At 40.4% G+C, this 26,361-nt stretch overlaps 1 protein-coding gene across 3 annotated transcripts; it reads right to left on the bottom strand.

Annotated features, from left to right (window-relative positions):
• Positions 1–1,282: 1,282 nt before the first annotated feature.
• Positions 1,283–25,271, bottom strand: Fmo3 (flavin containing dimethylaniline monoxygenase 3). Of its 3 annotated transcripts, XM_034513227.2 has the most exons (9): positions 25,118–25,270; positions 23,648–23,785; positions 16,278–16,466; positions 14,301–14,463; positions 12,492–12,634; positions 9,575–9,774; positions 5,705–6,060; positions 2,702–2,774; positions 1,283–1,998 (listed from the first exon to the last, which is right to left on the bottom strand). In XM_034513227.2, exons 2-9 carry the CDS (start codon positions 23,777–23,779, stop codon positions 1,659–1,661), a joined length of 1,596 nt encoding a protein of 531 aa, XP_034369118.1. In that variant the 5' UTR covers positions 23,780–23,785; positions 25,118–25,270; the 3' UTR covers positions 1,283–1,658. The 3 variants fall into 3 exon arrangements, with proteins under 3 accessions (XP_034369118.1, XP_076797610.1, XP_076797611.1); XM_076941495.1 differs by lacking the exons at positions 23,648–23,785; positions 25,118–25,270 and adding an exon at positions 22,672–22,690; XM_076941496.1 differs by lacking the exons at positions 12,492–12,634; positions 14,301–14,463 and having other exon boundaries at positions 25,118–25,271.
• Between the last annotated feature and the right edge of the window lie 1,090 nt (positions 25,272–26,361).

Here is a 26,361-nt window from a genome sequence, read left to right on the forward strand (position 1 = left end):
TTAAAAGCATGCTATTACCTTTAATATTTTCTTTCTGTTCTCATCTTATTTAAGCATATTGTTTTCTTACCCTTTTTCATCCCAGCTTGTCTAGCAGGATGGCCAGACTCAGCTTGACCTATCCATTCAAAAATCCAAGTCTTGGTTTGTTGATTTTTCTGCTCCAGTTATCATGCATTTCTCTGACCTTTAGTTTCTCCTGGATAACCTTAAGCTTAGTCCTTTTTCTACTTCCTTTAGGTATTACATAAATTTTTGTTGTTTCTGAGTCAGGGTCAAATCCTTTAGCTTCGACTCCTCCTGTGTTCCCCCATGCTAAGATTATAGACATGAGTTGCCATTCTGAGCTTCAGTTATTTTGATCATTTGTCTTGTTTCTACACAGACATTTATCATAATAAATTTCTATCTCGAGACTGCTTTTGCTATATTGCATATGTTTTGTTTGTATCAAGATACATTTTATTTCTTTTCTTTTTGCTGTGATATATCAGTGATTTTTTTTTTTTTTTTTGGAGCATGCTGTTGAATGTCTCATCTTTCTGAGTTTCTAAGACTTTCCCAGGGGGGTGTGTATGTGCAATGAGCTGGCCTTTGAATGACAGTCATTTCCTCTGGCCTTTGAATGACAGTCATTTCCTGATCTGTTGGACTTTTCGTTCCTGAAAAATACTTGTCTTAGATTTTTGTTGCTGTGGTGAAACACCTGAGGCACTTCACAGTTTGAGAGTGTGAGTTAGTGCCACTGGCTGAGCTTCTTTTTGTGTCCCTTTGATGGTAGACAGAACAGTGGGTACGCAGCGGAGAACCAGCAAATGTCACTGCATACCATCCAGGACCAGAGAGAAGAAACCAAGGGCCTGCTCCATCGAAAGGTCCGAAGATTGCCAGCTGGACCCCCACCTTTGTAAGGTGTCATCACCTCCAATAGTACACCTTGGGGCCCCCGGAGAACACTTATCATATTCAAGTCCCAGCACTAAGAAATTCCGCTTTCTAAAATGCCTTCTGTGGCAACTCAGAGGCACACATGTCACTCATTACTGCGATTATTCATTTGCTGTGTGTCGAAGAGTTTCTTTTCTTGTTTTACTGGTTTGCTTCTCAGTGAGATGAGCCCATTTGTGCTAACTTTCAGTCTGAGTCAGATTTCTATACTGTGTTTCTTACCTAGGGAGCAAGAGATAATGGCTGGAGCGTTCCAAATAAGATAAAAATAGAATGTACTAGCTAAAGTCTCTGCTCAGCCTCACAAACAGTTTATAGAAACAGCCTGAGGAGATCGTATTCTACATGCTCTACTTTATTCACTGTCTGGATTTGAAGTACATCTTTCAAGCATTGTTTAAAAGAGAAAAGGAATCATGTCCAACTCCTTCAGGAGATGATACAAGTTGCCCATAAAAATACCATTGTTGTTACAAATTGTTAGTGGAACCTAAAGAGAAAGGACTTAAGCCCACTGCAGATCAGCATGATTCTGAAAGGGACTTCAAGGCCAGAGCAAAGCATCGTCTTGCTTACTAATTAATGTCTAGAGTTCTGGCAAATGATCTTGAACAGGAAAGGGAGACGTGTGAAAAAGCTTAATTTTTCAATAGTGAAGTTCTTGTCTGGTTATTGTCAGTGACTCTCCGAAGCTCTAGAGGGAATCACGATCAGATCAACACAAGAAGCAAAGCAATGAGCAGAACAGGAACAACCAGGAGCCTGAGCAAATACAAGCAAGGCTGCTGAGCACCATCGAAGACGACACGCGTCTTCATAGGCTTCAGTGACCGGTCCCACTGCGTTAGGATGGCGTTCCTGGCTCCTGACCACTTCCCTGGGCCTACCAGCCGGAACTGGTAGGGGCTGCAAGGGCCAAAGAACACTTCAATGGCCAACCTGGGATCCTTGAGAAACAGCCAAAGGATATTGGGCTTTGCTCCAATGAAGGAGGCCAGCTCATCCATATAAACAATGTAATCTGTCTGGATGGTGGTGCTGTTGCCAAACCTAGAGATGGGAGAGGAGAGACAGTCTGTGATAACCAGGCTTTATAGAAACAAGAACAGGGAAAGCAACTCTTCTTCCCATCAGGGGCAGTCTTTATTCTCGTGTGTTATTGAAGAAAATATTTCATACCTCACTTGGGAATTTCCCAATACTACAGAGCAGTGGAGAGCATTTTCACCCCTGTTAGCAAATGGAAAACTGTCTCTTCCTCAAGTGAAGTTATGCGTTCACAGTCCTTGAACTGATTAGTGACAGAACCAGGGCCGGAGCCCAGGTTTCTAGATTCACTGTCCTGCTGCTGAGTAGTTTTGTTTAAAGCATCTACTTGGAGTATTGTCTACGTCGCGAAAGATTTCTGGGCTAGAGAATAGAATTCTGCTTTGATACATTTCCCCAATTACTTTGAGTTCATCTCGTCTGCAGTCCTTTCTGAAAGGTACTGCTGAAGACAGGGATACCAGTGAGGATGCAATGAGGATCCTCAGTCTCACTGCTCACTCTGCACTTCCCACTTAGTAGCACATGATGCAATGGCAGGTGCGGAAAACCTCAGCTAATGATTCTTGGTGTCAGAAAGTGCCTCATAGCTTTGGCTCCGTTGACGTCATTAAGGACTATTTAAGACAAAAATCAGTTTCGAATATTGACAGATTCTGATTTCCTAATGTGAATCCTTGCTCTACATCATCCTGGGTAATCTTACCATTTGAGCTTTTTCCCCATTTTCTCATCAATATCATCCATCATGTCGTTTACAGAAGGCAAAATACAAGTTCCTGCAAAACAAAGAAGGGCCTGGTATTTTTTTTTCTTCTCAGTGAATTATGAAAAATTTCTGGGCTAGATTAAATTAAAATTTCATCTTAAAAAGTATTTGTGTACGTGTGTGTGTGTGTGTGTGTGTGTGTGCATGTGTGTGCATGCAAGGCATGGCATAGGTGTGGGAGTCACAGGGCAACTTTCAGGAGGCACTTTTCTCTTTCCACTGAGTTCTGGAAATCAAACTCAGGCTATCAGACTTTTGTGGCAAGCGCTCTTAGCCACTGAGCCATCTTACCGAGGCTGTTTTCAATTTGGCGTTTTACTGTTTGGCAAAACAAAATCTTGGGCAAATGAATAGGAGACTATTTTCAGACTGGTGTAGGAGTTCTACTCTTCTCAGAAATCATCCTTGTCAGCATAATGAAAGTCTATTACTTAATTATCTTTGTATCTTTGTTCTTAAAAATACTAGATGTTTAACGATAATTCAAGAGTTATACTCTAAACTTTCAATCATATTTTAAAGAATATTTTCTATATGTTGTAGTCTACTGCAAGTGAATTGCAATTATTTTTAGGATTCTTTTGCGTGTGTGTATGAAGTATGTGTATGTGCTTGTTTGCATGTGTGTGTGTGTTGTGTAAGAGATAATGGATAGATAGATAGATAGATAGATACAAAGACAGACATATAGATAGACAGAGATAGACAATGTATGAGAAACACAGAGATAGAGAAAGAAGGAGACAGAGAATGAACACAGGTCAGAGGTTGACCCCAAGTGTCCTTCTCTATAGTTCTCTAATTCAGTTTTTTGAGATAGCATCTGTCTTTGAGCTGGCCAGCAGGTCCCAGGCACCCTTCTGTATCTGCCACTGCCCCTAGAACTAGAGTTACAGGCATGCTCTGACATACCTGGGATTTTTACATGGCTGCTGGGGCTTAGAACTCAGGCTATCCTGCTTTTGTGATAAGTGCTTTACTGACTGAGCCATCTCTCTGGTTTGATTTTTTTTTTTTTAGGGTTCAAGGGAAATTTTTTTCCCTAACAACTTAGTGAACCCCAAAACCTTTGGTGGAGAAGCAAGAGTTGTCAAATGTGACTGAGATTATGGACTATCTAAATCCACCAAGGATACAAGGAATGCTGGGTAATGAGCTGCAATATAATTTACTTTTGAATGAGATTAAAATTTATCTAAAAAGGGGTAAGGGGATTGCTCACCCCCTTGCAGTGACTTATTTTATTCCTGTTTTTTTTTTTTTTTTGACATTCTTACAGTGTCATTGGACAGCTCTTGTCAATACAGTCTCATTATAGCCCTCGGACTCTGTCCTGTCTGGGTACAGGTGAAGAGATCGGGAGCTGGGAACTGTGTTCATGGTGGCTACTCACTCCCACCATCAGGCTTCGTGTAAATGGTCCCTTTGTCTTGAGGTTCTGATTTTTCTTTTCGAGGGTCTGGGAGTCAAATCCAGGGCATTGTGCTCATCAGGTAGGTGCTCAACACTGAACTACCCATTGCTCAGATTCTCTCAAAATAAGTTGGTTTCTCAATAGCCTATCTCTTGCAAGTCCACCAGTTTCCTATCAAATGCCTACTTTGAGTTTCCTCCTTCAAGGTTATTCTTACAAATCTATCTATCTATCTATCTATCTATCTATCTATCTATCTATCTATCTGCTTTCTATCTGTGTAAGCATACATATATCACGGCATGTGTGTGGCAGCCAGAGGACAACTTATGGGAATCATTTTTTTCCCTCTACCCCCATGGTCTCAGGTATATCAGTCCTTGAAACACACGTGTCAACTGAGCCATTTTATCACTTCCAACTTTTTTTTCTCTTATTTTCTTTTCTCAGAGCTCAAGTTACAACTATTGTCCTTACAGAGGATTAGTGGCCTTTCTTTAGCTCCAGCTTCCCTGAGAAGGAATCTGATGTTTGAGTGGCTGTTCCTGCTTTGCCAGAGCAACTTTCACCTTTGAGACCACCTCCAATTTCTGCTTGCTCAGAGGAACATACTGATATGGGGGGCAGCCTGGTGGCCTGCCTGGGGTGTACGGTGGCATATTCTAGGCTTTGACATGACAGGGTATATCTTTAAGTCCTACAAGTCACAGTAGTACTAGAAGCCTTAGCTATGGCTTCAAAAGGAGTCCCCTTTGCTAAAACTCCTTCATCACAAAGTTTTATAATTTAAGGTTCAATTAAGTTTTGCTCAGTATACATTTACATCTCTGTCTTTTCTTTATTATGGCTCTACTTAGCCTTATGACTGAGGTGGCCCACAGCTGTGTCCTTTATACTTTACTGTGGCTCTGATCCCAGCTCAGAGGATGCTGGCTGCCTTCCTTGTCCAACTCCAAACAAGTACGTTGTTTTGTTTTCTCTTTGAAAATGTGAATAACAGGTACCCTCATATCTTAGGGATTGCTCACACCCAGTACTTCCTGTCTGTAATCAATGACTGCTTGTCTTTAATTAACAGAACACATTGTAGAGAAGAAAAGAGTACAAGAAAACCACTGCCTTCCCAGAAAGTGTGCTTTCCATGGCTATAGTTATCTGAGGTTGGCTGGATACTGGACTGGAAACTATCTTTCCCTATCCCTCTTTCAAGCGATGTAATTCTATTCAGTTTAAAAATCACAATTAAAGTTGTCGTGCAGTTAGGACCAAGATCTCTTGGAGTTCTTGTCTAATGAAGGGACTCAGATAATTGTCAACTCCCAGGAGTCACAAGTAGCAAATTCTCCTAATAATCTCTTATTATTGCATATGACAATCTAGTGACACATATTTCAAATTGCTTACAGAGTAAAGCATCAATGGAAATAGATTCTCAAGCTATCAGGTCCCTTGTAATAGGATTATTGCTTAGACTCTGAAATATACTCTCATTAGACCCCATTAGTGAATATTTTTGTCACACTTACCTCTTATTACTTTGGCTGCCCAGCGTGCTTGCAGATCAGTTGTGGGGATGGCAGCACCCAGAGACTGGACAAGGCCAATCACTGCCATGGTTGGTTTCTCTAGTTGAGGAGGGAAGATGCCTTTGTACAAGGTGACCTCATTATTTCTGCTTTTGATGATGGAGTCATCCAGGAAGGGGTAGGCATAACCATAGCCTGTGGCGAAGATGACACAGTCAATGGCCTCAAACACGGTCCCATCCTCAAACACAGCAGAGGTCTCTGTGAATTCCTTCACATTAGGCTTGATGGATACAGTGCCACACAGAATGCGGGCTGGGAGCTCATCATTGAACACAGGCTCTTTCCTGAGTGTTCTGTACAGACAGCAGAGATTGGTCATTGTAACACCAATGTAAGTTGCCTTAGTCTCTATACAAGTTGTTAAAGAAAGAACAAAACAAAGAATTTTCCCCAAGGTATGGAATATTGCAGCGGGATATTTTCCCATTACATTTGTAATAAAGCTCAGTGATTGGGCTGTATGAAAGGTAGGCAGAGTGAGGAGTTGGGAGGAGAGAAGGAGAGGAAGGGGAGGAGAGAGGGAAGGAGAGAGGGAGCAGCCATGGAGAACCACGGATGTGTCGAAAGATGTCCTGGGTAGCAACTTCTATCAAAAGGTTAGATATTGGGGTAGCAACTTTAATTGTGTGGGCATCTTGTTAATTGAGCATTTTTAAATATATAAATCCTTTAGATAATCTTTAAGCATTAAGAGTCATCATTCTACTGGGTACCACAGGCACAGCAGGAATGGTCTGGACTCAGCTGAGCACCGTGGAGAGCTTGGTGGATTGGCATCTCATGGGTGCCAGGGCCGGTGTTTCTAGCTGGAGCCAGGATCCAGAGCCAGAGCAGCAGGAAGATGGTGGCTGCCTGGGAACAAGCCGGACTGGGCATCGTATTCTAAATATCCCCTGTTTCAGACTATCACTAATGCATGAGAGGAATAAAACAGACATGAGGCATGTAGGAAGTAAGAGAAGTTGCTTTTGACTTGTTCCTTCTCATTCAAATGGCCTGTTCCAAATCTCAAAATGAACATCCATCCACAGCAACTAACAAAGCGTTTGTCAAAAAAAAGTTCTAACATAAGGTACCTGATATCTAAAGTCTTCCCATTGCTTCTTATTGCCCATGAAATCGTGAGGATTAAATCTTTTTAAATTCCTTGTGCCTCATTTTTTGTCTTTTGGAATGTCAATATTATGTATCTTAGGTCACGAGGAAATCTAAATAATATGAAGAATGTTGTTGTCTGTAGCACAAATAAAGTACTAACAACATTAACTTCTTATTTTCCAAACTGGCCATGGTAAGATAAACTTGGGTGGGTGAAAGAAAAAGAATAAGAAAGCTCCAGCAGGGATTTCATAGAGCAGTGAGATGTGAGCCACATGGAGGTATTGCACAACTTGGCACTCCTGGGAACTTAGATAAGGCTATAAGAAGGGGAAACAATATGAAGAACTGGCACTTGGAGATCTGAAAAGATATCCTTAGTTCTGGACAGTAAAATCCTTATGCATGCAGGTCATTCTGAATTTGAATGACATGGAAGGAAAGGTCTTTATTATGGCATGGCTAAGATAGTTATGGGAAGAAACTTTAGGGGGATCCTCTGGAGAAGAAACTGAGACAGCAAGAGCAATTGGAACTCTGCTTGGAAAAGACTCAACTGCACTTCCTTCCTGCCACTTGTATTAAACTCATTAAACATTAGTCTTTAAGCATTCCAACCTCACTGAGACTGCCTTTGCCAAGGCCATCAGAATAAAGCCGATAAGTCCAGTGGTCCATCTCACTTATCTTGCTGGACTTATTAGTAACTATTGGCTTAGTTGATCTCATCCTCCCTCCTGAAATACTATATGTCTTCAAAGATCCTCATTTTCTCTTAGTTCCTTTCCTAATGTGACTACTCTGTGTCTTTGCCTCTGTCTCTGTCTCTGTCTCTGTCTCTGTCTCTGTCTCTGTCTCTGTCTCTGTCTCTCTCTTGCTCTCTCTGTGTGTATTGCTGATGTTTCCTTTCCCGCCTGACTACCGAGCAAATAGTATATGCCCCAGAACTCTGCCCTCGGTCTTTTTGCCTTCTGCACCTACATTCATCCTTCAAGAGGGGGCATAGAGTTTGAACCTCTCTCCCGTCTGTGTGTCCCACAGCCATTCAACATATTTTTTTTTTCTGCACTATGCCATCTTAGTTTTAATGTGGCTAAAGCTAAATTCCTGTTCTTTCCAGAGGCTTCTATATCTCAGTAAACACCAACTATTTTCTTTCTCAGATCAAAAGTTTTAAAGATGTTTTTGAAAGCTCTTCTCACTATCACATCCTTTATCATGTCTAACAGAAAATCTTATGTATGTTTCCATTCAATGAATACTGATAATGGGTCCTACTACTGGACACCATATTGGTTTTTGACAACTACTTTTGGAACACATTGTTTTGGTAGTTAGGATTGAATTGATGGCGTCCCACATGCTGGGTATGCACTCTACCCCAGTTCTGACAAAAGCGTGTGAATCAGTTTATACTGGCTTCTGTCCATGTTCTGCCTCTCACTGAATGAATGATGATGACTAGTGTAGCTAAAGTCTCCCCAGCATTAACTTAGATATTGTTCCTAATATTTTTGGCTGTTTGGCTTGCTGTTGCCTTCAGAGTAAAGGTCTATAAGATGCAATACCAGCGGAATATTTCCATATCTCTGGTTTCTTTTCCATGCTTACCTCTTCTCTTCAGGAAAAGAAGCTCACACTGCTTGCTGATTATGCCAGCCCTACTCTGTAGGGAGGCCCTGCCTGTATCTTTCCCAGATAGCCTTGCAGTTCTTTCACACATCTCCTTTAGGGTTTTGCTTTAAAAAGTAGTCTTTCCTCTGAGACCTAATTCAAGGACCCCACTGAAAACTGCTGATGGAACTTTCCATCACCCTTGCCTCCATAGTATTCTACCTAACACACATCAACATATAGCCTTCTGCTAAGTATATTATCTGTACATAGCTAGGAAGAGTGTACTCTAGTAGGGCGAGATTCTGTTTGTTCTAGACACTGATGTATTCACAAAGACATAACTTAGGATCTGACGTAGTAAATACTTCATTAATATTAACTTAGTTAATTAAATTGTAGGAAGTTTGGGATTTGTATCCGATGTTGAAGCCATTTCTTATATAGCAGGCTTAAGAGAGTTGTAGGAAAAAAATTAAGGAGGGAACTAGGGATGCTGGACTTGTTTGTGGTGGGTCTTGTTCAGTGAGAACATTCTTTGGAGGGGCTGAGAAGAGAGTGCAACACAGGAAAATTATTTTGTTAGTATCAGCTTTAACATTAAGCATGAGGTCACAGAGTAAGTGGATAAAGAACAGCAGACCTGGAATCAGATCTGGGTTTGTACTGAATGTCTTTTTACTTACTGGATGTGGGACTTTGGTAAGATTATTAGTTCTGTTGTACTTAGGCATTCTTTTCTGAAGAGTGGGAGAACAAACAGAGCCCTCTTCATACTTCTGAGGGTATGCCAGAGCCTGAAGGAGAGACTAGGTAGGACTCTGGTAATATATGAAGTTATAAAACATGTTTATTTTTGTGACTGTTACTATGGGAACTGATTGCTTCAGTATTACCTAACTTTCTAGATGTGCAAATCTGGTAAGGAGCATGTGTGGAAATCGGTCTCAATATTTGAAGTCCTTTATCCTCTGATACATGAGATGTTATTACTTAATGAATATTTTTGATTTGTTTTGAGATTACAACACACATCAAGGGCCATTGACATAGAAATCAAAGTTGGCAGGCACATCATGTTTTAGTTCATGTTACCCGTTTAAAGGCATCAAGCCATAGTTTTCGTGCTTGAATCTTGCATTCATCTGCCTCATGTACCACCAGTCAGAGATGGCTGTGGGTAAGTTGTTCTTGAGGAACGTTTGAAATCGTGTGATCACCAGCATGTCCCAAGGGTAGCCATCATCCCAGACTCGGCTCATTACCCAAGAACCACTTCTGGAGCTGATGATGACCTGAGCAAACAAACAAACAAACAAACCCACAAATGCTTAATGTAGTGAGTGCAGTGCTTTTGTAAGATGCCTTGTACATCTCTATTTAAGAATGGACTTGTCACTCTTGCTCTTGAGGGTTTTGTTGTTGGTTTTGTCTGTTTGTTTGTTTGCTTTTGCCAGGAGAAAGTAGAAATCCCTTGCTCTCAATCCTCCTAAATTGTTGCATAAGGCAAAAGGAAGCCATCTTTCCTTCCTGAGAGACACTGACTCCAAGAACATTTCATACAAGCTTTCTCAGCTTTAATCTGCTTCTGCTGATTGAAACCAACTTATTTTAATCCTTGGCACTGACCACCAATATGAGTTCCAGTTATATTTATCTCAGTGCTCACCCAACTACTGATGTCTATAAAGAGGCAATTATTTTCTCAAAATAGGAATTAGTGTAAAATAAGGCAAGTAAATTATGACCAGGATACTATAGGCACAAATCTTGGCCCTTTGACCTCTAAATGATATGGTACAGGAAAGATTGCTTTAACAATAATCTTGTTTCTATTCTCCTAAAACAGAAAAAATTGGCATCTACCACTTCAGGTTTACATGAGGGTCAATTGAGGATGGTACCCTGGACAATATGGCTGACATTACCTAGTGTATGATCTGGGACCAGTAAATGTCAGTTTCTTTTCCTTCTTTTGTTACTTCCTAACACAGTAGGTTTTAGGTTTCTTCTCTTCTTTTTAATTTTTTTTTGTTTTTTTTTTAATTACACAATACTATTATAAGAGAAGCTAGCTAGAGGAGAGACAGAGAGCCTTGAGAGCTTCAGAAGTTTGTGCTCGTCCCTCAGTTTCATCACACATGCAGACATAACTGTTAGAGCACTGTGGTTCATCACCTTGCCCTTACTTCAAAACCTTACGTGATAAACTTTTACTTATGAAGAATCCATATTCGTCAGCCTCCATTGAGTGATCCACTTGCGGGGACTTCAACGTTTCTTTTCTATTTCAGTTCCTCTGCTCTTGGAATCTGAAACTCTGAATTTTAGTTGTCTTAAGTCTTTTCCTACTTAGAGCTTAAGTTCCCCTGAGTCATCTAAGAAGTTGCTGATGCTTCTGTCTTCAATTATCTTTTTTTTCTCCAATAAGAAAAATAGGATTCAAGGATCTTTTATGTACAGTTGAAAGCACTTACTTACTCACGTCAGAGTACTAAGGCATCCTGATGGGGTATGTCTGTTGTTGCTATTAAGAATTTTCATTTCAGCAAGATGAGTCAGAAGTCATCAAATACATAGTGCTGGTTCCTGTTTTCCTGATTTGCTGTTTTTCCCCTTCCAAGAACAGCCTATGATACCACTTCAGCTGTATGGTTTATATTTCTCTTTCAAGAATGAGTTCAGGTCCATCTCCTTGGTATGGTCTCAGACTCTAAATCTTTTAGGCATTTAGTGATAAAATTATCCTTTTATCCTACATTTCAGTTATATCTCTTATACTGTTATCATGCATTCTGCTTAGTTCTTGAGATTGTTTGTATGTGCCAGTGTGTGTGCGTGTGTTGGCTAGATTTTACTACCTCCTGAGAAGGAAGGCTATGTGGTTAATTTCTTTGTATGCCTCCTGGTTATCAAGTGTAGCATGGATAAAGGCATAGGAATAGATTTTTATGCCATTTGTCTTGACATGATATTTGTACATCTTGACCACAATATCCTGGAGTAAAACGAGACATCTGCTGGGGATGCCCAGGGACTTTATTGGGGACCTCCACTGGGCTTATATTACACCAGCAGGCATAACATCTGGAAATTGGATTCCTGCTTTTGTGCTTATGAACTCTTAATGAACCTTTCAGAGTGAGGGGTTGACATTTGTCTAAAGTCACACCTGAAAGGACCTTCATCACTCCCTCTCCATCTTCCTTTCAGCTTCCCTTCACACCCTTCTTACCCAGACCCACTGACATGCAGCCCAGAGACATGGTGTCCATTTTTTTGAGAGACCAAAGCTTCTTACTTCAAGACCTTTCACATGGACACCTCTTCCCATACTGTGCCTTTCCCAGCTTTGGTTCTCTGCTTGTGTGTTGTCATCTCCAGGGGTCTTTCCCTCCACATGTGGATAGGTTACCCCCGCTCATCACGTGGATTGTGTGCTTTGTTTTCTTTGCTGGCCCTTTCCACAATGATAATTTACACCTGAGAGCATTCGACTTAATAGCATGGAGTTCAAGAGTGAGGGTTCTGTTTGTTTTGTTCAACATTCTTTCTCCAACCCCCATGCCATTGTTTGGAACAACAATTATCCACCGAATGAATGCACACATGGAGTAAACATGTGACTCTGTTTCTATTGACTGAATCATGTTTTAACTCTCTAACAATCTCATTTCTAAATTAGTTCTGTTTTAATCTGTTTTATTGATGAGGAGAGCAGAAACCCAGAAGTATAGAACCACTTGTCTAGGAGGCTCAGTCATAACTTTAACCTCAAGTCCATGTTAACTTTTGAGGACTTGATCAGACACATATGAGGTATCAAATGTCTCAAGAAGCTAGTTGTGTGGGAAGCAACACCAGTGATACCTATAAAGCCACTTTAAACCCCTACTTGTTACCTAGAATGTTGAGGTATATGAAGTATCACCATCCCATTCCATAGCACAGCTTTCAAATAACCATTTCTGTTCCTTTAAGATTGTCTGTGGAGCACGTGGGATACGGGTACCTGCTGAGCTATGTGGCTGAGTTCTGCAGCAATGTCACAACCTGAGTTTCCCAGGCCAATCACCAGGACTCGTTTTCCCTTCCATATTCCTGGTTCCTTATAGTCCCTGCTGTGGAAGCATTTGCCTTTAAAACGGTCCAGTCCTAAGCGAAAAGTGGGGAGCATGTGAATCAATTTACTATCCATTAAAATAAAACAACTTTAGTGGTCATGAAATAAGACAATTTAATAAATAATTCTAATATATCATATATAACAGGAACAGGTTTTAACTTGACTGTTGGAAGTCTAACTTAAAAGATATTACCATGGTTTGGGGATGGTTTAAGTCTGTCACCCAGAGGTACAGGTGCTGCCAGCTTGGTCCCTAGTATAGTAGTACTGAGGTGTGTATATAAACCTTTAAGAGGAGTATTACGCAGCTATTAAAAACAACAAATTCGAGAAATTCTTAGGTAAATGGATGGAACTAGAAAATATAATTCTAAGTGAGGTAACCCAATCACAAAAGAACACATATGCTATTCACTCACTTTTAATTGGATATTAGCCCAGAAACTTGCAATACCCAAGATCCAACTCACAGACCACATGAAGCTCATGAAGAAGGAAGACCAAGTGTGGGTGCTTTGGTTCTTCTTAGAAGGAGTTACAAAATACTCAAGGGAGCAAATATGGAGACAGAGTGTGGGACAGAGACTGAAAGAGGGGCCGTCTGGAGACCATTCCACCTGGGTATCTGTCCCATGTGGAATTATCAAAGGTAAATGCTGATTCGGATGTCAGGAAGTGCATGCTGACAAGAGCCTGATATAGCTGTCTCCTTAGAGGTCTGCCAGAGCCTGACATATACAGAGGTGGATGCTCACAGCTAACCATTGAACTGATCAAGGGTTTCCCAATGGAGGAGTTAGAGAGAAGACTGAAGGAGCTGAAAGGGTTTGCAACCCCATGGGGAGAGCAACAATACTAACCAACCAGAGCTCCCAGGGTCTAAACCACCAGCCTGGGAGCACATAGGGAGAGACCCATGGCTCCAGCTGTATATGTAGGGGAGGATGGCCTTGTGGGGCATAGGTGGGAGAGGAGATCCTTGGCCCCATGAATGCTGGACATTGAGTGTGGGGGAATTCGTGGGTGGGGAGGTGGGGGTGAGAGTGTGGGTGGGGGCACATCCTCATGGAAGCAGGAGGAGGAGGGGGGATGGGATAGGGGATTCTTGGGCATGGGAGGGGGAATGGGGTAAGGGGATAACATCTGAAATTTAAATAAAATGTCCAATAAAAAATAAAGAATTCTAAAATAAAAAGCAAGCAAACAAAGAACAACAATAAAAAAGAGGTGGAGACAACTGGGAAGTGATTTGGTCATTTAGGACATCATCCCTAGAAAGGATGGTAGGGTGAGTTTAGTTACTTGAAAGCAGTAACATTTTTTTTCTAAAAAAATGAACAAGCCTTGGTGTTGCATCCCTCCAGCTGCCCTTCTCATTTAGTAATCCTCACCTGCTGCATGTTCTTTTTCCATTTTTTTTACCATGCTGCAATGCAACAACTGGTGTGTGTGTGTGTGTGTGTGTGTGTGTGTGTGTGTGTGTGTTTCGGTGGGAGAGGGTCCTGGCTAGAATGTTAGCACCGTGCTGCTTAGAATTTCTAGTGGCTGCAATTCTGAGGCAAATGGACTTAGTTCCTTTAGGATGTCTTAATTGTCAGGTATTGTTACTAGCACCAGAAAACACACTAAAATAGACATTACTAACATATTTATTCTTGACAGATATGTAGGTGGCTTCCTAAATTTCAGCCTTACCTGGAAAGGAGTCTTTTGGTAGGTGGGGATATACATGATGCCCAGAACAAATCATTATAGCATCAAAGACAGCTGTTTCTTTTTTACTGTCCTTTTCAGTGGTAACTTCCCATTTACCAGTAGTTGAGAAATCATGACATTTATTTACACTGGTTACAAGTGTCTAAGGAATGCAGAGAGAAGGCCTTCTTTAATATCCTAAATAGTAGATTGGTCTTAATAAAATTACTTAATTAGAAAGGTACCTCTTAAAGAAATTCAAAAGTCCCTTGAAAAAAATGAAACCATTAGATTATATATGTATGTATACATTAATATAGTATGTGTATTCTTTTTTGTTGGGAGCCGACTTTTAGCAGAAAGCGGCTATCAGCTTTGCAGCCATCTTGAGCCATATACCCTGACATGAGACTTGTTTTTCAACAGCCTACAACAGCTGAAGCACACTCTGATATCCCACATATTTTGTTTTGCTGTTTATTGTCCCCAGCTGCAAGGCGCATGTGGTAGCCACGCCTGCATGGCATGTGGTTCACGTGCTGTCCACGTGCTATCCAGGCCATACATGCCTGTAAGGCGCACGTGGTATCCAAGCCTGCAAGGCCCACGGTGCACGTGCTATCCATGCTATAGACACCTGTAAGGCACGTGGCAAAAGCGTATAAATACCTCAGAATTCCCTTCAATAAACAAGACTTGAGACTTGAGACTTGATCAGAACCTCTGTCTTGTCTCCATTCTTCGCGTCTCTTCCCCTTTATCCCCACTTTCTCTCGTTAGACCCTGACCCTCGGACCGGAGCGGCAGCTTGGGCCAGGACACAGTGGCTGCCAAGCGTGGAGCGGAGCAGGCCGCAACATTTTGTCCCACAAAGCCGGGCAGTTGTAGGAAGCCTCGGTTAGCGGTGATACATCCGCCATTCCAAGATGGCGCCAGCATCCCGTGTCTCCACTAGTAAACAACTAACTGCGCAGGTGCAAAGGCAAAAAGCACGCCAAAGTCACTGCCCATCCCGAGGCATAATATTGGGTGATGAGTGAACAGCCAATCAGAAGTGAACACACACCACTCTAGGGCATAAATAGCAGTGCCATTCCCGAGGTTCCTCCCTTCCTCGGTCTTCACTTCTGCTGATACAAGATTAAAGCCTCGCTGTGGTAATACCCGAATTCCGTCGCGGGCGAAAGTGGACAAGGGAGGCGCGCGGAACAGGCAGTATGGTTCTCAACATTTTTTTGCCTTATTTTAAAATAGTTTTTATTGTTTACTGCAAATGGTTAAGTTTATGGTCTCACAAAAGTATGGCTTTCTATGCCTTGCACAAGAAGTCTCACTAATATCCAGTTCTAAATGGTTTGTATTTTTTTTATTTAATTTCTTTTGGAAACATGATTATTTAGAAAATGGAATTAATAAATCTACAAATCTGCTGGGCAGTGGTGGCACATGCCTTTAATCCCAGCACTTGGGAGGCAGAGGCAGGCGGATTTCTGAGTTTGAGGCCAGCCTGGTCTACAGATAGGACAGCCAGGGCTATACAGAGAAACTGTGTCTCAAACAAGCAAAATAAATAAATAAATAAATTAATTAAAATCTACAAACCCATGGATACCCTGCATCTATTTCTTTGTTACTGAGTTGGTGTTATTTTGATATAAGAAATGCATATGATCAAGTTTTGTACATTTCTGACAGATTTCTGAGAAAAAAATAGTGCGCACAAATCTACAATTAGAGAAAGTTAAAGAGGCTGGGCATGGTGGTGCACACCTTTAATCCCAGCACTCAAGAGGCAAAGGCAGATAGATAACTCTGAGTTCAAGGCCAGCATGGTCTACAAAGGGAGTTCCAGGATAAATAAATAAATAAATAAACAAACAAACAAACAAATAAATAAATAAAGTATGTGTGAGTAGAGCAGCAGCCTTAGACTTCCTCATCACCATGTCTGAAGCTACTTTCCAGATAACATCTTACCTCAAACTGTATAAATTTTAGAAGGTTCTTTTCTGTGGCAAATAAAGTGATGTATTCTTGGAGCTTGCTGTTATGCATGAAGTTGGGAAAGTCGTCAGGATAGGGGAAGTCTGGAAAACACATCATCTCTTTGGAAGAGTTGGTGAAGACTGATCGGTAAATGCTGGCTCTTCCCTCTTCTGTATGCTCCTGTGAATGACAGTTTCAGATGGAAGAAAATTGGTACATGAGTAGCTAGGTCTTGTCCATATTAAGTTCCAAGTCACTGTAGTAAGTTGAGTTGATTTCTACCCATGGATTGATTCTAATAAGCTGATAAATAAATATTAACTTCCCCAAAACAATGGATGGTGACCACAGAACTTTATCAAGGTCATTAAGAGTATGGAAGCATATACTTAGTGTGGTTTGTTTTCTAAGGGAAACTTCTTTTTTGTTTCCTTTTAGAAATATGTAACCAGCACTCTTACTTCTGTAACATATGGTGACTGAGGTTTTTACAGTTCAACTTTATAGGATTTCATTGTGTCACCAACTCACGTGCATTAGCAACTACTAGTTGATTTGATTTGTAAAGCCAGTGATAGGTGACTGGTGCTATTTACAAGATTTGTAGATGTGAGCATTTTAAAACCTAATCTTTTAAAGTTAATTGTAAAATTTCAACTACCTTTTTTGAACCAAGCTTATTGAATTTATGGGCATGGCCTGCTCCACATTTATGCAGGTAATGGAGTTTTAACTTTTAGAAATATAAAAATGTTTGCGTTGGTAAAATTAACAGAGAAGTTAGAGCATCATGCTAAGAACTGTAGAGGAGGAATTAAATGGTGGTGAAAGAAGAAGGGAACATGAAAGGGAAAAGGCTCAGCAGAGAGCAGATCAAGACACTGTGGGTTCTTACCTGTAGCCATAATCCACACCCACCACCACCACCACCACACACACACACACACACCACCACCACCACCACCACCAGCAGCAGCAGCACAACAACAACAACTACCACAAACAACATCAACAAAACAACCCTAAACTAACCAAGAAACCAACCAACCAACCATGCAAACAAACAAACAAACTTCCTAACTGCAATCCAGAGTTAGATGCTATTTCTATAGAATTTGTTTTAGTTGGCCTGGAGTTTCAAATTTCTCTCAAGTAACAGTATAGAATGGTGTGTGTGTGTGTGTGTGTGTGTGTGTGTGTGTGTATAGAGGCCAACCTCAAGTGTGTGTTCCTTAAGTGCCATCCACCCAGTAATAAAGCTAAGCTGGCTAGCAAGAGAGCTCCAGGAATCCTTCCCTTCTGCTTTCCAGTGCTAGAACTACAAACCACTTTACTGACTGAACCATCTTCTCAGTCCAAGACATTAAATTAAGAAAAAAAATATTCCGCCGGTCGGTGGTGGCGCATGCCTTTAATCCCAGCACTTGGGAGGCAGAGGCAGGTGGATTTCTGAGTTCCAGGACAGCCAAGACTACACAGAGAAACCCTGTCTCGAAAAAAAAAACCAAAAAAAATATTGCAAAGACCACGATAAAAGAGCTGAAGCTTTACTTGGCCCTCTGAAACCATCAAGGCATGCTTTGAGTGCTCTATAGGTATAGATGAAATAACTGTCTTTTTCAGCAGCCCTGTAAACAATAAATCAGTAGGCCGTCTAGATTTGACCTTAAGTTTTGTGATGAAAGATTTTGTGATGAAAGAATTACAGATCTCTATATACGGTTGTGAGTGTGTAGAGAAACATGTAGACAGTTAGAAAGTTCTCATTAGATTTCATGTAACTCAAAGCTGATGGGTGTCTGGATAATGACCTTTTAGTAAACACTGGAACATTATGTCATGCCAATAAATATCTCTACTGAAATTTGCTTATTGTCAAGTGACAGATTAGCTGTTGTGTTTTTGTCAAAAAAAGAATGTGACCTTGAAAGGGGACCCACGCTTTCTGTTGTTCATGTGATTCATGCACCTGGCTAGTCCACATGAACATTTGAGCAGGTGAAGGGATTTGCAGCCTCTAACAAGTTTAGGAAGCTTGATAGAAATGATGTCACAAAGGAAAGAGGAAGGGATTAAAGAAAAAATAATTCACATAGAGCCTCTCAACTTGAAAATCCCAAATCTGAAATGTTTTGAGCACCAACATGGAAGTTCAAGTAGAAAAATTTGTCTGTAGGTGGGACAAAGCTCAGGGAACATTGTAAAAGAAAAAGGAAGAAAGAATATAAGGACCAGAGTATGGAGGAGGGTGCTGTGGAAAGATGTCCTCTATACATGGTTTGGCTGCTGCACACATTAACTCAGAGTAGGTGTGGTTACCTGCACTGAGCGTGCCCAAGATTAACCAGTTAAAATTTCAAACATGGACCAGGGAGAGGGTTCCTGTGGACTCACTCCAAGCTGGGAAAATGTTGGCAGTTAATGGCTGCTGGGGGAGGAAGAGTTTCTTCCTTCCTTCCTTCCTTCCTTCCTTCCTTCCTTCCTTCCTTCCTTCCTTCCTTCCTTTTTTCCTTCCTTTCTCAATACACCCCAACATCAGTTTCCCTTCCTTCTACTCTTCCAAGTACCTCTCCCTCCACCTCTGCACCTCCCCTCTTCCCCAGATCCACTCATTCTTCATTTCCCTTTAGAAAAGACCAGGCCTCCCAAGGTATATTAACTGAACATCACATAAGAAGACATAATAAGACTAGACACAAACACTCCTATCAAGGCAAAGGAAAGGGTTAAGTAAAATGAAAAGGGTTGTAGGAGCTGATGAAGGAATCAGAGATATACCCACTCCCATTGTTAGGAGCCCCACAAATAACCAAGCTAACAACCATAACACATAGGCAGTGAACCTAGTGCAGGCCTGTGGTGGCTAGAATTACTTTTCTTACAGGATGTGGCTACTGGCATATTGCCCAAGCCCTAGTGGATGGCCCACACCCATACACATATAGGCAGCACTACTTGAACTCAGTTAAATAAATAAACACACACACACATATGGTATGAAGCTGAGAAGGCAATGTGTCTGGGAGTGGGGAGAGGGGATTGGAGCAAGGAATTGAGGGTGAATATGGGACATCAAGATACACTGAATACATGTATACATTTTTCAAATCATAGAAAAGTTAATAAAAATAGTTGTGTGCAGAACAAGAGCCTATAGTTATTAAACTTCTTGCAAACTAATGCAATATACTGATTAATTGTTGGGTGGGGCACTTCTGGGAAACAGAAATTTTAACTAAACCTGTGGCCTGGTGAGTATCTTGTTTACTCTGTGGGTAAGCAGTGGGGGCCAGTACATCTCTTTGGCCTTGGATCGGGAATAGAGTAAGAACCTTACAGGCACAGAGTGTGTTGAATGAAACAGTTACAAACCAGCAAGCTCTCTGAATGTATAGTTTCTTACACTTGAGTAATGTTTAGATTTCTATGAGTAATGAACAAATGTTGAGATTGTAAAATGCTGACTTTAAAAGCCAAAAGCAACAAAAATACAAAATTAATATACTTTTATTATTAGCTTCTCAAGTGAGTACTTGTCTGTGGCTGCCAACTTCTAGTGGCCTTCCTAGCCTCATTTGGCATCTAAACTCATGTTGCTAAATGCTAATCGCCAATTATGTTTTCCTTGTGGCTCCTGGAACAGATTGCTACAAATGTGATCAACTAAAGAAATATGACCTTGTTCCCTTCCAGTTCTGTAGGCCAGCAATGGAAGCCCCAACAAGCTGTTAGTAGGGTTATGCTCATGCCCAGAGGCTGTGGAGAGAACCTACTCCTTGCCCTTTTCAGTGCACACCAGCTTTTCAGTGTCAAACGTATCTGCCTTCATTGACTGGTGGATTTTACATCCATTTTCAAGATCATAACCAAAATGTAGCACCGTTTCTCTTCTGTCTCTTGTACGTCTCCCTTCACTTCATAAGAGGGTACTCATTTCCAGAGAGCCCACATAATCCAGGAAAATCTTGCCATCTCAAGACTTTTAATTTAGCCTCAGCCTCAGACGTTTTTCCTTAGACAGTAGGTTCTATAGATCCCAGGAGCTAGGGAATGACTTAACGAGTGTATACATGCACATCTGCTGATTGGCTCTTTAGGATTAGAAGACAGTGACAAATGGCATCAAGGAAATTTGAAATGTGTCCTACACTGCCCTTTGCAGCTATCTTGTTAGTTTGGGGTATTGTAAGAAAAAAATTCCATACCCAAATCTTCTAAGTTGCTTTTTAAAAATTCCCCCCATCCCTTCTTTGCCCTCATCTCTCTACTCCTCCCCTCTTCTCTCCTCCTCTTGACAGGACCTCATGTACCCCAGGCTGGCCTGAAACTTGTGTAACTTGAACTTCCAGATCTTCCTGCTTCAACCCCCTGAATGTTGAGATTAGATGTGTGAGCTACTATGACCAGTTTCATGGTGCTAGGAATTGAACCTAAGGCTTCTGAATATACTTGGAATTGTACCCATTAATAAACTCTATCAACTGACCCACGTTCCCAGATTCTCATTTTTGACATTGTTATTATTGTTAGTATTATTACTGTTATTTAGTACACATTTTTATCATTAGTAAATGGTAAACTTGTATAAATACCAAAAAAGTATTTTTAAAAAAAATTTTAAAGATCAATAACAATATACCGAATGTATATAATAACAACTAATGGAAAGAAATAAAGAGACCAAGGAGGAGAATATAGGAAGGGAGGAAAGGGAAGGGGAAAGTATGTAATTATATTGTAATCTCAAAAACAAAATAAATTAAAACAAACAAAACCAGTAGCTATCCAATATTTGTTAATGCATATATAATATAGAAAAAGTAAATAGTGTATCAGTAATAAAAAATGTGTTTGAGGAAGCAAGAATGGAGAAATTTTGTGTGTGATTTAAGTTGTTATCAATTTAAAATAATATAACTATGCCCTGCCTATGTTAATGCATCAAATGTGTTTCGTGTTCTAAAAATATATTTTTCATTGTATATAGTCTTTGTAAGTGGATGGTTCTGTGTTGCATGAAGGCACTTTCTCGGGAGCGTATATCTCTGATATGCACAGTGCCCTCCCACACTCCCAACATTGCTACTCTAATTGTACTAACTTGTAGGCTATCACATAGAAATTATATACATGTATGTACTGTATAACGCTTAAACCAGAGCATTTAGAAATTATATGTTAACACAGAACAATTGTGTGTATTTTGAGGCACACTTGTGATGCTATAGTGCATAGGTACAATGCATATTGATCAGGTTAAAAAACTGGGTTTTCGTATTCCTTGCCATCATGTTGTATTTGCAGTGCTTGGGTGAATCTATTGTAGTTATTAAAAAATATGTAATTGGTTACTATAAACTATAGTGTAGATCATATTGCTTCCATCTACTTGTACTTGTGTGACTGCTGTTTAAACTCCCAGTGTCTTCTCTGTCTCTCATCTTTCCTAGCCTTTAATAATCACCACTACACATTTAATTACTTAATAACAATTTTTGTTTAATACAATGACTTCCATTCTCATCTGTTTCACTGAAAATAAAAAGCTATTATTTTTTTGAAGGTGGAGCACCACACATACAGATGTTCACCTACCATCTCTTGTATTGCTGGGGTCGTACCTATCTTCTTTTTCTCCTGTATTAATGTCTTGAAATGCCTTCCCTGTTTTCTTCTAGTTTTATATTTCTAGATTATTAAAGTTAGGTCTTTCATCCATTTTTTCTTTGCGTGTGTGTGTGTGTGTGTGTGTGTGTGTGTGTGTGTGTGTGAGAGAGAGAGAGAGGGAGAGAGAGAGAGAGAGAGAGAGAGAGAGAGAGAGAGAGAGAGAGAGAGGATGGGAGTGGGCTAAATTTTAATCTATTTGTGAATATCCAGTTTTTTCAGTGACATTTACCAAAAAGGTTATCTTTTTCCCTCTCTATAACTAATGAAATTAAGAGGAAGATATCATAAAAGAAACCTGATTCATAATTAATACAAAACTACAAAGGAGCTGGGCATGTTGTATTCTTCTGATCCCAGCACTTGGGAGGCAGAGGCACACAGATCTCTATTAATTTGAGGTCAACCTCATCTATATAGTAAGTTTCAGGTCAACCAGGACCAGGGCTATATAGAGAACCCCAGTTGCAAACGAACAAACCAACCAACAAACAAATAAAAAACAAAACAACCCCCCAAAACTAGAAAAGAATAAATTTAACTAAAGAAGTGAAAGAGTTCTCAATAAAAATTGTAAATTCTGCTGAAAGATAATAAAGAAGACTTCAGCCAAGGGAGAAGCCTCTAATGTTTACAGATAGGAAAATTAATGTTACTTTGGCCATACTACCCTTAGTATTTACATATTTAATGCACGTTATTATTCAATGCATCAACATACCAATCATATTCTTCAAAGCAATGAGTGGGAAAGTCTTGAAATTCCTCCAGAAGTACAGAAGACTACAAATATACAAGACAGGCTTGAACCAAACCAAACCAAAGCAACCCTAAAGAAGTAAACAAAAAACCAAAGCTGGAAGTGATCACATTACCTAACTCTAAAATACACTACAAAGCTATAGAAATCAAAACAGCACAGCACTGGCACAAAAACAGACACATGGACCAGCAGAATAGAACACAGAACCCAGAAATCACTCAATCCATTTGTAGCCGATTGATTCTTGCCAAAGCTGTTTTCCATGTTCACCTGAGAAATTGAAATTGAAATTTGTGGTCTAAATTGCTAACATTACCCTTTGAAACCTCACATTTAAAACACTGATTATTTTTATGTGACACACGTACACATGTTCATAGACATGTTGAGGCCAGAGGTTGATACTATATGTCTTTCTCACTTTCCACCTTATTTTGTGAGGTAGGGTTTCTTGTGGAGTGTGAGCTCAGTGACTAAACTGTCTGGCCAGGTAGTGATTATACTTATCTGTCTGGCTTTGTCTCACCACATAGTACCATAGGTGTGCACCCAATTTTTATGTGTTTTTTGGGCGGCATTCAAACTCAGATCCTCATGCTTATGAGGTCAAGCACTTCACTCACTGAGCCATCTCTCAGCCCTACCTGGCAGCTTTTAAACACGGAAGACATGTATCTGTATTATATAAGCTTACCTGGTATTTGCCTATGAATTTTTATCTCCAAGTGACTCCTATTTATGAGTTATCAGATTTTCTGCTAACTCTCAAGGTCATTATTTCTGACTTGCTTCCATGGTTGCATTTTGTGGGATCCAATCCAGCTAGGAATCACAACCACCACCTAGGCAGGCCTGAGCACTAACCCCACCTCACCCTGCCTGTTGCACAGACATCCCGCCCCTTCTCTGCCTGTTGCACAGATGCCTCACTCACTGAAAATTTCCACAGGCCTCCAACATCATCACTCCTCTCAAAGCACGTGGGCTCCAGCCCCTCCTCCAGACAGCTCCTGATGGCAGCCAGACCACTGACACCAGCTCCAATGATGGCCACTTTCCTCTTCATGGGTGCCTGGGGAGAGGTGCAGAGATCACTTCCAGCATCATTTCTGAGAACTTATTTTAGTGTTTACTTATTTAGTATTTAGTTTAATGAGAGATTTTACTTTGGCATGCAAGAAAACATTTACAGAGTAGTTTGGAACATCTGTTAGTTATCAAAGCATAGTTTGCATTTTTCTGATTCTTGGTAAAAGAGCAGCTGAACAAAGTCACCTTGAACCTTGAGGTTTGTGATCTGAATTACAAGCACTATCTTTTGCAAACTCATGTTTAAAAAGTTTGGTTTTGGTGTGTGTGTGTGTGGGGGGGGGGGGTCATGTCCACACATGTGCGGGAGTGTGTGAAAGCAAAATGTATCAAGTATTTTGTTTCCAGTCAGCTCTTTAAAAGATTCACAACAAAGCTATGCAAATACCCATCCACAGCACAGGTTTACAGCTAAGTTATACACACATCTCCACACAAATGTTTATATGCAAGTAAAGGAAACCAAAATGCGTGTACAGATGTGCAATGGTCTCTGTGTGAGAAGTGGGCTTCATGATCATCTGCAGACACTCAAGTCCCTTCTATAAATGGTCTAGTATTTTTGTGTAACACATGGAATTTCCTTGTATCCTTCAACTCATCTCTGCATTATTTATAACCAATTATTTATAATTTATAATATTATCATTTCCTTCAAAATACTCGTTTTGCTCTACTACTTAAAGAATAGTATCAAGAGAGGAAAAAAAGAAAGCCTGTGTGTAGTCAATACACATGCAGCCCTCACAGGCCTAACTACACCATTAGTTCTGGGGTAAAACACACACATGCACACATGTGTACATACATGGACATACGTATATGCATATACATATATACATAGCATATATGAATGCCTATATCTATTTTACCTGACATAAGCCTGGTAACACCTATATCTCAGTATTTATTTCAGGAGGCCTCTCTTTTTTCTTCTTTAACAAAAATCAAATCATTGCCTTAAAACAACTCCTTCCCACTATTACTCATTCTCAACCTCATTCTCTTCTGAGAGAATTATGTTCCTAATCTTTTCCTCTTCTTATGTTTTACCACTACTTTCCTACTCTTCTTTTTAGGTAAAATTCCTTAGCTCTGCAAACAAAGTACTTGGATGATGGGAATCGTGTTGTATGATTGCCAGGAAAAAGAAAAACCCAACAACTCCCTGAATAACATGATATGTTCATTGTAGCCACACTAAAAGTAGATCCACTCAACTCCATTCACCACTTGGCCCTCCTCCATGTTTCTTTCCCATTCATCCACAAGACTCTCCCTCCCTCAGCCTTTTGCAATAGATTTTTGATTTTACCTTTTCTTTGTTTTCCTTTCTTCTCTGGTTTAAACCCCTAGTCTTCTGGGGAGTCTGACAGAGAAAATGCTGGGCACCTTGTGTGTTTGTGTGTGAAGGGGTGTCATTGGAACAGGGAGGAGCTTCTCTTAAAGGGGCAATCCTTCATCCTGTAGCAAGTGAGCACATACCCCAGCAAGTGATGTGCTGGTCTTTGGGCCACCTCTCTTGTCACTCAGACCTGCTTTCCTGTTAGCAGTAGTTAGTAAACACCAGTTTCACTCCTTGGTCTCTGGTTTAGAGGTGGCAGCCTCTCCAGGTTGCTAAGGTTCTAGATTCTATTTCTTTATGTGTGATCTTTAACGTTTACTACATTTTAAAATTTGTAAGTCTTTTGTGGTAGCCCATGGTGCTCTTCCAAATCCTATTGAAAATTAATCACAATTTGATATAGGCCAGTCATAAAGATGGCATTTCTATTCTATGAAACAAACAAACAAACAAAACCAACCAGCCAACGAACCAAACCAAATCAAACCAAACACAACAAAACAACAAAAAATATTCCAGGCTTGCTAGTCACAGATATAACAAGTAGGTTAGATCTGGTCATGGGCTTACCCCTAATTTAGAAAAACTATATTATTCAGGTGTTGTGGATCTTCTGTGAGACCTTGTCCTACAGCTTTAAAGTTACAGCTTGCAACAGTGATTTAAAGAAATTCCAGTGTGGTGCCTCTTGCCAACACAGTTCACCCTCCTAATGGGCCTTCAGGGGAAAAGGTGTCCATTGTACTCCCTCTGTTCAGAAGGGAAGAAACTGCCAGTCAGGCAAGAGACCTGGCAGGGGACCGTACCCATTGTTCAGGACCATCAGTGTGCTTTCATCTCCATCGGTCAACCTCTCTGTCTTCTTACAGATATAGGTCTCCACATCAAAAACTGCCTGACACTTGGTTAAAGCAAGATAGGGACATGTGGTTATAGCCACAGGAGAGCGTTCTACATAAGGAGTCAAGAAGCCAGCAGAGCCAACCTCAACTCTTCAGAAAGCAGAGAAGAATAAACTGGCACTTAAAAGCATTTAATCAAAACCGTTTTTAAAAAGAAACTTTACAAGCTTTGTTTTATGTTAATAATATAACACACACATTATCATTGTCTATTTTATTAAATATTTATATCTCTGAAAAATTGGGATTTAGTTTGTTGAGTATGTACTTTCCAAAAGACCCATCCCAGTGTGAGCATGGTCACAGACTGCT

The sequence above is a fragment of the Arvicanthis niloticus genome, chromosome 10 (assembly GCF_011762505.2).
Source record: "Arvicanthis niloticus isolate mArvNil1 chromosome 10, mArvNil1.pat.X, whole genome shotgun sequence".
In the NCBI taxonomy this organism is placed as follows: domain Eukaryota; kingdom Metazoa; phylum Chordata; class Mammalia; order Rodentia; family Muridae; genus Arvicanthis; species Arvicanthis niloticus.